This window comes from Abrus precatorius, unplaced genomic scaffold (genome assembly GCF_003935025.1).
Source record: "Abrus precatorius isolate BTA unplaced genomic scaffold, Abrus_2018 Scaffold9, whole genome shotgun sequence".
Classification (NCBI taxonomy): domain Eukaryota; kingdom Viridiplantae; phylum Streptophyta; class Magnoliopsida; order Fabales; family Fabaceae; genus Abrus; species Abrus precatorius.
In genome coordinates, this window is record NW_020874439.1 from 3237097 (window position 1) to 3249375 (window position 12279).

Consider the following 12279-nt stretch of genomic DNA (forward strand, 5'->3'; position numbering starts at 1 on the left):
CGCTTTGCTCCACTATCCGAGATTGACTATTATGGTTGTAATAACTTCAATTAAGTTAATAAACCTTATCTGTGATTTCTGAACTTGACACAACTTTACACTACTTCCTCCCATTGCCACAAAATATAAAAAAGATTCTTGATTCTTGAAGTCACAAAATGGATAAAATGCACTTTCTCTTTTTGGAAAAAATGGCTTACGAAAAGTAAATGAAGAAATACAGTTAAACCTGGACAAGAAAAATGACAACATTATCATCAGGACAGAACTAATAGGTTTAGAAAAGAATAAAAAAACAATAAAGATTTAACATAATCATATGAAATAAAAAATTAATAATAGTAATTATGGAATTATTGTTTTACTAGATGCAGTAGTTTTCCTGTACCAACCTTGAAAAGAGAGCCATACCTAGGTTATAGTTAATATGTTTTTGTGCGGCTGTGTGGCTGTCTAAATCGAGTAATTCATTATTCTTGGCATAATCGAGAAAACCTTTTCAACTATTTAGTTGACTTCTGTTCGAGTTAAAATTATGCCAAATAGGCCGTTTGTTAACATACAAGTTCAAATGATTTTAGAAAGGCAGATAAAATTACAAAGGATCCTTCATTTTTTTCAAGCAAAGTAGAGGATTCAAGTTCTAGGTAGCGTCCGTTGATTTGGAGAGAGAAAGAGAAAGGGGGATAGAGAGGGATCATGATTTATTCTAACTCAACACTAATTGAGATAGTTTGAACCTTAAGCGACACATTTTGCAAACTCAAATTAATTTATTAAATTACAATCCCTTATTTATTCATACATGATTCTTGGCAGCCCTTGAGTGTCAATGTGTTCTGGTTTCATCCCTGCAGGAATTGTCCAATCTAATGAATTGAGAAAGTTTGCAGTTATGAGCTCCCTCTGGCAATTCCCAGCCATATAGATGGGAAAAATTATACGCCCTGAACCGAATGGAATTAGCTCAAATCCTTGTCCCTTAAAATTTGTATCAATGTTTAAGAATCGTTCTGGATAAAACTTCTGGGTCTTTCCAAGCTTCAGGTTTTGAATGGCCCAACATTCACATACATAATTGCCTTGGGTTGTATTAAATATCCATTTATCACAAAACTTTTAATGGTTTTTCTTGGTACTAATGGTGTCGGTGCATAAAACCCCGGCGTCTCTTTTATCACTACCTTCAGATAGACAAGCTTTTGAATATACTCTTCTTCTATGAACGTTTTGTTGCCAGAGATTTATAATTTCATGAGCTTTTATCATTACTCTTCCTCATCTATCCAGTCATCTCATCAAAACTGATGTAGCTGCGCTTGTATCAGTTGCTGCTATAAGTATGCCCAATGATTATCGTTGACGATCTAATTAATACAAGTAAATTTCTTTTTTTGTTATTTTTTGCTTACTTATAACTTAATTTTTTATAAAGATGTACACAAACACATGGGCCAATTTGGATGAATAAAACTTCTAGAGAAACTTTTATAGAAAAAAAAAAAAAGTTCAGTATAAAAAATGAATAAAATTTCTATCATAAGTTAAAAACAACTTATACTTTTCTATTTTTTGAAAAGTTCTCTCATTTAATCTCTCATCTAGGATTTATTTATGTATTCAGAGAAATTTACATCATTTAGAAAATTTTCTAAAGACTTATTGCTGAAAATGAAAGTCTGGCCTCTCTGTCCCTGACTTCAGTTTTGCATCCAAGTTTTCATTACAATCCTGATGTTTGTTTTCTTAAATTATTGATACCTGAAGAAGGAAGAATCCATTTATCACACTCAAAATATGCTTTAGAATTGATGAGACCAGTAGAGGTGTTGTTGCAAAATTGATGAATGATTACATGAGTCATGGTTGATGAGTAAAGGTACATAAGGATTTTGTGGGAAGTGCAAGTTGCACTAGTTCCAATATAAAATCAGTGGAAGAACATTGATAGATACCTATTAGTAGTTGCTTAGGTGTTTGTTAGTAAGTTAGTTTATTAGGTTAGTTGATCATGCTAAGATTGCAGCAGAAATAAGGCATGTTGCCTATAAATATTAGGGGAGGTTGAGAGAGAGATATCTTATCATTTGTGACTGAATTGGGGCCAATGATACACTACCTAGTTACTTACTGTTTCTAATCTTCCAATTTTCTATTAAACATTCACTCGCATGCATGTTTAGTGCAGTAATAGATAATTAATACAACTGAAATTACATAATGAGTGTGAACAAATACGAGGAAAAGTGACATTATGGTGGTAAAATGACATTACAGATTGTAATAGTAAGATAATAGTTTAAAATCTACAGTTAGTTATAATTGACACTCGATTACAAATTGGTTCTTATATTAAGTTCTAGTTCTTATACTAGTGTTTGTTAAGCTTTATTTCTTGCAGTTATAACAGTTAAAAAAGGCACTAAAAGTGAACAGTAACTATTACTAATGACATTATAGCAGTGTTAGTAACAGGATCCCAAATAGAAAGTTTTATGTTAGAAGGGGAAAAAGGAAAGAAATGGAACAGAGCCCAAAGAATTAGAATAGCCAAGTCGATTAGTTGAGGCAGCAGGATATAATTGACTCTGTTACATGTAATAACCTAATAAATCCACATCTTGAATTGAATAAAAATGATAAGGAATTGAATAAAAATGCAGAGCCAACTATAAATTGCTTAATGGAAGAATGAAGTTCGCTTAATCGCAATTTCCTCAGCAGAATTGATGAATTCTGATTCATTTTCAAGTACAAATTTCATAAGGAACAAAAGGAAAGATTCAAAATGCCTAAGAGGAAAGAAATAAGTTTTAAGTGAATTCTAAAGTAGCAGGACAAGACATTAGAATTTTAATGTCCCCATGCTCTCATCATATGATGGACAAGGGTTTATGATAGGTACTGAACAAAGAATAGATTTCTTTATTGGATCTTCTCTGAAGAAGAGAAGAGAATAGGAAACTGTACAACACCTTCCTACTGGAATTTCAAGAGTTCCAGCCTCTCCCTCCAATCTCCGATTTCTCCAAAAGATCCCTTCCCCCCTTTCTAACTAACTATTTATAAAGCATGAAACAAAATATAGTTATAACTAATACAGTTATGATTGACAATTCAAATCCTCTACAGTTGTCCTATTCTTACTCTTCCTCTGATAAACTTTCATTAAAGATGGCCTACGCTTATTAATACCCGGCGCCAAAAGCTTCACCTTGTCCTCAAGGTGGAAGGAAGGAAATGCCTCTTGCATCCTAACTGCAGATTCCCAACTATTCTCACAAGAAGGAAGGCCTTGCCATTGTATCAAAACTTCCACATCACCCATAGTGGATTCTCTAACCTCCAAAACTGCTTGTGGACAAACCCGCAATTCCTGATCTTTAGACAACATTTCTAGCAGTGGCTGTGTTTGAACTAATGGACCCACCATTTTTTTTAACCATGAAACATGAAACACCGGATGAATCCTGCTAGTTGGAGGCAACTCCAACTTGTATGCCACTTATCCTATCTTAGACAGCACCTTGAAAGGTCCATAAAATCGAGGACTCAACTTTTCATTCACTCTTTTAGCCAAAGACCTTCGACGATAGGGTTGAAGTTTCAAAAACACCCAATCACCTGAAACTCCACCTTTCTTCTATGTTTATTAGCATGTACCTGCATCACATCTTGGGCTTTAAGAAGATTGCCCCTCAATTCAACCAACAACTTATCACGGCTTTGCAGCAGCTGATTTACTTCTTCCATTCGAGAAGGAATCACAGTACCTTGAAAGGTCCATAAAATCGAGGACTCAACTTTTCATTCACTCTTTTAGCCAAAGACCTTCGACAATAGGGTTGAAGTTTCAAAAACACCCAATCACCTGAAACTCCACCTTTCTTCTATGTTTATTAGCATGTACCCGCATCACATCTTGGGCTTTAAGAAGATTGCCCCTCAATTCAACCAACAACTCATCACGGCTTTGCAGCAGCTGATTTACTTGTTCCATTCGAGAAGGAATCATAGTACCCCTTAAAAGTGTTGGGGGTTCAATTCCATATAAAGCCCGAAAGGGAGTCATTTTACTTAAAAGTGTTGAAGTGTTTGTGTTGAACCAAAATCCAGCCCAAGCCAAACACAAACTCCACTTTTTGGGTCTTGTCCCAGTTAAACACCTCAAGTAAACTTCCACACTTCTATTAACCACTTTCGTTTGACCATCCGATTGTGGATGATAAGTGGAACTGAACTTCAGCTGGGTACCTACTGCCTTGAACAAGCTTCTCCAAAAATTACTCATAAAAATCATATCCCTATCCGACACAATAGAACTAGGGAAACCGTGTAACCTCACAATTTCATGCACAAAAATGGCTGCAACATCTCCAGCAGTGTAAGGATGACTCAGCGGTAAGAAATGGGCGTACTTCGTCAGTCTATCCACAACGACTAAAATAGTGTCTTTTCCTTTGGATTTTGGCAGCCCCCCACGAAATCCATAGATATGTCTCTCCATACAACTCTAGGAATTGGCAACGGCTGTAACAATCCAGTTGGAGTCAAAGTAGAATATTTATTTCTTTGACACACATCACAGGCAGCCACAAACTCCTTTATATCACTCTTCATACCTTCCCAATAAACCACATTGGCAATTCGCTTGAACGTTACCAGTGTCCTCCAATAAATGAAGAGTGAAATTCCTTTAAAATAATGAGAATCTTAGCCGAAGATTTAGGCAACACCAAACTGTTTTTATAAAACAGTTTTTGATCTTTCAGAACATATCCCTCGTGAGAGGCTGGGTTCAGCAATAAATTCTGTATAATACCTTTCAACTTAGCATCTTGTTGAATCTCCTCTTGCCACTCCTCAAAATCAGACATCTTTATAATCGAAATTGAAAGACATAGCATCAGTTGCTGTATTATCTTTGCCTGGTTTATACTGCACTTCAAAATCATATCCAAACAATTTTGAAATCCAACGGAATTGTTCCTCTGCCCACAATCGTTGATCAGTGAGAAATTTCAAACTTTTTTGGTCCGTCCATATGATGAATGACTTCCCAACAAATAATGTCGTCACTTTTGCACGGCTTTAACTACTGCCATCAACTCCCTCTCGTACACTGATTTCTTTTGATTTTTGTCTAACAAAGCAATGCTCCAAAAAGCAAGAGGCTTCCCATCTTGAAGCAAAACCACACCCAAACCCGTTCCTGAAGCATCGATTTCTAAAACAAAAGTTTTAGAAAAGTTTGGAACAGCCAACGTGGGCAGTAAGGTCATGGCGTGCTTGAGTCTATCAAAAGCAACTTGAGCTTCCTCACTCCACAAGAAACTATCCTTCTTTAAAAGTTGAGTCAATGGTCTAGCAATGAGACCATATTGCTGCACAAACCGTCTATAATATCCTGTCAAACTTAAAAATCTCCGCAAGCTCTTCACATCTTTAGGCTGAGGCCAAAGCTACATAGATTCTAATTTTTTTTGGATCAGCAGCCATAGTACCCGCTGAAATAATATTGCCCAAATATTCCAAAGTAGACTGGCGAATAATACATTTTTTCCTGTTCACCTTTAAATCATTCTGCTGTAGAAGATCCATTCCTGTAGCCAAATGCTGTGCATGCTTATCGTGATTTTTGCTGTAAATCAAAATATCATCGAAAAATACCAATACATATTTCCTTAATAATGGTCTCAGCACTTCATTCATCAAAGATTGAAAGATTGACGGTGCATTAGTGAGCCCAAAAGGCATCACTACAAACTCGTAGTGCCCCTCATAAGTTCTAAATGCTGTCTTCTCAATATCCTCACTTCTCATTCTGATTTGATAACCGGACCTCAAGTCCAGTTTTGAAAAAATTTCAGCATTACCCAATTCATCAAGCAATTCATCAATAACGGGAATAGGAAATTTGTTAGGTATAGTCACCTTGTTAAGGGCCCTATAGTCCACACAAAACCTCCAACTTCCATCTTTTTTCTTTACCAAAATAATAGGACTAGCATAAGGACTCACACTCGATCTAATAATTCTAGCTACCAGCATCTCACTGACCATCTTTTCAATTTCAGTTTTTTGGTAATGAGAATACCTATAGGGCCGAATGTTGGGAATAGCAGCTCCCTCCTTAAGATGTATGGCATGATCATGCTTCCTTGCTAGAGGTAATGTCTTCGGAACCTCAAACAGCTCAGCATATTGTTGCAGAACTGCAGTCAATACTTGAGGTAACTTTGCCATAGCTACCTCAGGTTGCTGAATCAATTGACATTCTAACAAAAAACCTTCCCCTTCTTGCCAATTCATGGGAAATGAAATAATGGGTAGTCCCACAATCAATCAACACTATCACCCTCTCCTGACCAAGTTCAGTCCACACCTTAAGGGACCTCTTGGAAGTAAATCCAGCAATACTATTTAGCAATAATTGCTTGAATTCTGCCCCTCTCTCCTCGCATTCTGAATTGTCCTCCTCACACCCATTCATACCCTCCATTTCCTCCAATAACATCACCTTTAACTGTTTATTTTTACAAATATGATTTGGTCCATACTTTTCTTCACATCTAAAGCACTCCCCCGTTCTTATTTTCTCCTGCATTTCTTCATTGGACAACCTTTTGAAATCACCACCCCATCCTCTAAATCCAGACCCACTTCCATTACTACCAGCAGAAGATGCAGCTGAAACGACTTCAGCATGTGTTCCTCCCACTCGCTGTTTCTGTCCTGTATCCACCGTCACCGTACGAGAGAAAGAGAATGGTTTATGATTGCTCCCATGCTTCCCTATGGCCCCAACACCATTCTTCATCAATGCTGCATTCTTTTGATCAATCATCAATGTTTTCTTCATCATTGCTGATAGATTCGAAGCTTCATACAATTTCAACTCAGCTCCAATTTCTTCCCTCAAGCCATTGACAAATAAATCCATCAAACGTTCCTCTCCTACCCCACTCAGCATTCCTGCAAACTTCTCGAATTGAGAAACAAAGTCCTCCACCGTGCCTTCTTGCCTTAAAGCCAATAAAGCCGCAAAAGGACTATGTACCATGGCCGGCTGAAATCTACCAATAATAGCTTCTTTGAACTCTTCCCAGTTTTGGTGTGGATGACATGACTCCCACCATTGAAACCAACTTAGAGCTTTACCTTCAAGTGCCACCATCACCGCTTGAAGTTTCTCCCCATCCTCAGCTCCTTGCAAGCAAAAATAACGTTCCAATTTATTAACCCACCCAAACACGTCTTCTTCTCCTTCATACACCGGAATTTTCATCTTCTTCCATCGTTCACTCACTTCGATAGGTTACCCACCTACTGCTGCATCTGACCGGGTGTCATCTTCTGCCCGACGCGCTGCGTCATTTCTCGCATCTTCTCCCGAACGGCAAACCAAGGATTCTACCAATGCTTCCAATTGTCGGAATCGTTCTTCCTCTCGATTTCGATCCACTTCGTGCTTGCGATTCCACAGCTCCATACAATGCTCCAATCGTTTGATCCTTGACTCCATTCTGATAGTTATTTTGCGCATAAACAATCCCGATACCACAGCTCCTAAATGGAGCTCTGATACCAGATTGATAGGTACTGAACAAAGAATAGATTTCTTTATTGGATCTTCTCTGAACAAGAGAAGAGAATAGGAAATTGTACAACACCTTCCTACTGGAATTTTGAGAGTTCCAGCCTCTCCCTCCAATCTCCGATTTCTCCAAAAGATCCCTTCCCCCCTTTGTAACTAACTATTTATAGAGCATGAAACAAAATACAGTTATAACTAATACATTTATGATTGACAACTCAAATCCTCTACAGCTGTCCTATTCTTACGCTTCCTCTGATAAACTTTCATTAAAGGAGCCTTTTTGCTGCCATGGCCATCGTGGCTGTATTCCCAACCCAAAATGAAAGAATTTTTGAATTTTTTAAGGGTAAAAAAGACTTCTAATCTTTTAGAAATAAACTGATTTTTCCTTTTTGCCCTTAAGATGACACAATCTTGAGGTTTTTCTAAGGGTAAAATAGCCTTCTCAGAGTTTTCCGACCTAACCTCATGTTTGCCCACATTTTTCTTCTTCCTTTCTCTGTTGAGTCTGTTTGACACCCCATCCTCCATCTCTATTGCAGTTCCTTTTTGCAACTGGAGACACACGATGAAGCCCCACTTTTTCTCCACTTCTTATCTTTACCCCTTCTCTGTTTCCCGCTCCCTCCTCTCATCTCTGTCTCTGTTCTACTTTGCAACAATCTCCAATTCAGCGGAGTCACTCATCTTTGATGACTTCTCTGGAAAAATCCACGTCATTTCTTTTCTCTATTCTATGATTCTACAGCACCGCCTCTATTATGTTCTCCCAAAAAAATCCACTTTCTTTCTTCTCTTTATGTCTTTTCTGGATAATTATTCATATGTTATTTATGCATATTCTTTTAGCATTATATACATATCAAAAAATTTAAAATAGCAATTATCCTGCTATAGCATTTTGGGAGTCGTTTGCTACACGCTGCTATCTGCAATTGACAACTATGCCTAGAACACAGCACAAGTTGGGATACTCAAAGCACAATGTCCTCATTTTCTGTACATAAAAGAGCCAATGAAGCTATGCGTGGTAGGACATTTGATTCTCAATGACCTGACATCTCACAATTATGAGAACACTCAAGAATCTTCCAATAAGGAGAGTGCATTATAGTTACCTCACATTGAGCTATCAGAAGTTTATAAATAGCTCAGTGTGCTACAGCATTTGACATCTTTGATCTTTTATCTTTCTACTTTTGCTGAGCTTTTTTTTCTTTTTCAATTTCTGATTTTCTCTTAGTTTTTAGATTTCTGGTTTATCTTAGTTGTAGGATTGCTTAGTTCGCTCTTTTTCAATTTGTGTGAGATTGAAGTGAGATCTACTATGAACACAAAAATCGAGCTTCAAAAAAGGATATCTCTCTAGATATTTCTTTTATGGTCAATATTTTGTGTTTTTGCATTGCATTTCTATGTTTCTTAGGTTGAGATAGCATGTAATCTGGATTTGAACCTTATGTAAATTTGTTTTCTTCAATCTTAATTCAGAATTTGTGATTTAATTGCAATTGTTTACTTCCATGGTTAAAGCTTCACTGAATTGGCCATTCAAGTGATCCAAGAGGTTTTTCACAATTGAAAAATTGGTTAAATTGTCAGAACTGAGGTAAATGACTTGATCTTCAGATTTTCTAGACATAAGAATTAGAAATTGTGTGCTTGTTAATTCTGCTGTTTAATGTTGTTCTTGATCAGATTTAACTAAGACATTAGGACTTGTGGTTAAGAATTAGAGTAAGTTTACAAAGACATTGGATTATAATTACTTGTGATGAATGAATGCATTCAATTGAGTTGTGAAATATAGATTAAGAGTAATTATCTGCATAAGGTGAAAATCTAGAGGAATCCGACTCCTAACCAATCTCATTTTCTGATAAATATCACTTGATGTGTGTTCTATTACATTTCTGCATAAATCTCTCAGATTCTCAACTGTTGTTTGCTTATATTCTTCTTTCAAACTCGAATTTCTTCTCTAATTTGGTGTTTTGCATTACAGCTTTTGTTTTAGAATTACTTTTGATATTTTGAAGTTCTCGATTAGGCAAAGTTCATTTTTTGTGCATGTTGTTAAATTTAGATCACAATCCTCGTGAGAATGATCTTAACTATATTTATTAAATCGATTAGTACATTTGCTAAGCTTTATTTGCAATTGCTAAATATAAAATATATCATAGCCAAAGACTAATAACAAGTAGAAAGGAGAGGAAGGCGGAGGGGTGCATTCAGTTCAACAATTGGGCTTGGTTGGGAGAAGACAGGCTATTAAAATCTATCCTGAGGCTCTTTCTTGTGCTCATTCATCTTCTTCCCCACTTTTGGACATCCCACTCCCCAAACAGAGAAATTCATTAAGGCTCAATCGTTGTTATTCTTTTCTCTGTACATTTGATCCTATTCTTACAAACAATAGAGATTAAAACGTAATAAACCACTGTTACTTGCTATTGGGAAAACCACTGTTACTTGCTATATATAACGGAAAAACAATACATGCACAATTTACCGATGTATTTGTTGTTAGAGTACCCAGAATGGGAGGAATATTCTGTACAGTTAACTCTACACAGGTGACCTAAAACAAGCATAAAAGCAAAACTGGAATAAAAATAAAAAACAGAAAGAGAAAAGTACCAGCAAAAACACTCACACCTCACTTGGTTGGCATTGGCACCACATAATGATCGACTTGAAACGATCACTGCTGCTCCAACTTTAGCATCATAGAAAGAAGCAAACATCTTCAGGCATATATGGCATCATTGGCATCGTCTTGCTCAATCAGTAGTTCATTATCATGCACCTCGAATAAATTCTGGCATAACTCTGATGGATTTCACTCAAACTGAGGAACAAATTACAACACCAGAACCAACAAGAGGATTAATTTAGATCCTGCAGTATCAGTCTCAACTGAGTGCCTATGACTTCACTACTCTGTACATCTGAAATTGCTAATATAAACCAGTGATTGAATAACTGTCCTCCCAATTTTAAATCCAGGAACCACAGTGAATCCGACCTTCGCCCTACCCTTGTTTGGCCAGGTTAATCTCTTCGTCACATCTTCCATGTATATCATAGAGAACTCCACACCTCTTTCCACTTGAAAAATCTCAACTGCAGGATCAAATGCATAGGACAACTTATGCAGTGTCCATATGGTGCTAGCCATTCCAACAAACGCCTCATAGAAAATACTCAACGACCTCCACGAGCTCAACACTGCCTCCTTCCCCTCCAAATCAACAAAAATTGACGACTCCATCGAAGGATGGATGAGCCTCTCATACTTGTGCTCGCAAAACCTTGAAAATTCACATCCAGGATGAATGCCTAATAAATCCATCGGATTGCTAGACACATGCTCAAGCAATTGCTTCAAAAAACCACTCTTCTCCAAATCTAAACCATGCTCGTCCTCGTGCATGTGCCCATTCAACACCACTTCTTCCACTCCAAAATTCCGTGAATCAAAACCCTGAAACATTCCCAAACAAACATAGGACAAAAGTGCATACTGATTGTGCCCTTTCTTAGCATAATCAACGTTCGGATGAACTGCATTGGCCGCTAAACCCAAATCCCACCCGGATTTCCTCATCAACCCAATCAGAATCTTGGTGAACTTGTGCGTCGCTCTAGAAGCATCGTGCAACAAGGAATCGAACACCCTAATAGTTAACAAAACATCAGAGGAAGGGTTCAAAGCACTGGCACAAAGCTTCCTCGAAAGGTTAACGTTACCCTTGTGAATCTCATCGAGTTTCCTTCTAAGGGCGAAGACCTCGTCGTGCTTCTGCTCCAGCTCCAATTGCAAACGGTTCGAGACGGTGCCGAGGGTCCTGAGCTTGCTCTGATTCTCTTCCACTTGAGCCTCCAAACAAGACCCGAATGGGAAAGCACCTGACTCGGGGTTGCAATAAAACTTCTTCAATTCAGAGAGTCTCTGCAGATGCGAAACTAACACTCTGTCCGCGCTCTTCACGTGCTCTTCCACGAACGGCACGTGCGCGCTCTGCAATTGGAAGTAGGAAGCTTCGAAAGCCGACACGGCAGCGAAGATCGAAGAGATCAGAGCGCGGGTCGTTTCTCTGATTTGAGATTGGGTCAACGGCGGCGTCGTTTGGGGCTCGGGAGATAGAGGGGGCGGGACGGTGATCTTTGGTGGGGACGTTGGCGGGGTGGTGATGTGTGGTGGAGAGGGTGGAGAGGGTGGCGAGGGAGTCCCTGGGTTGGGGTCGGGTTTGATGACAACGACTTTTTGGTCGGGGATGATTTCTTCGGTGGAGTCGAGGAGTGAGAAACCGTCGGAGTCGTCGATGGGGATAACGTTTTCGTCGGAGAAGAACTCGTAGGTTTTGGTCTTGAAAGCGAGGGCGAATTTCTGAAACATTTCGGAGATTTGAGGAGGTTTGGTCGAGGAGCCATTCCCATCCATTTCTGGCATCGTTTTGTTGTACTCCAAAGAAGGATCGGGAAGAAAATGAGGGAGAGATTTTGAGCGGAAGCTTCAACTGAATTGAATTCAATTGAACTCTACTATGCGATTGGGATTGGGATTGGAATTGGAATTGGAATTGGAATTGCAATTTTAGTGCCAGCTACTCATTGATGCTGGCAATGTGCTTTGGATGTCTTGGAAGGAAGGTCATGTGGGGTTCCCCCAC

General features: G+C 38.3%; 1 protein-coding gene across 1 annotated transcript; it reads right to left on the reverse strand.

Annotated features, from left to right (window-relative positions):
- Positions 1-8417: 8417 nt before the first annotated feature.
- On the reverse strand, positions 8418-12279 carry LOC113850141 (protein GRAVITROPIC IN THE LIGHT 1). The gene has a single exon (XM_027480527.1). The coding sequence runs from the start codon at positions 12057-12059 to the stop codon at positions 10542-10544; it is 1518 nt and encodes a 505-aa protein (XP_027336328.1). The 5' UTR covers positions 12060-12279; the 3' UTR covers positions 8418-10541.

Coding starts and splice junctions, on each gene's coding strand:
- LOC113850141 (XM_027480527.1), bottom strand. CDS start 12,059: ATGCCAGAAATGGATGGGAATGGCTCCTCGACCAAACCTCCTCAAATC.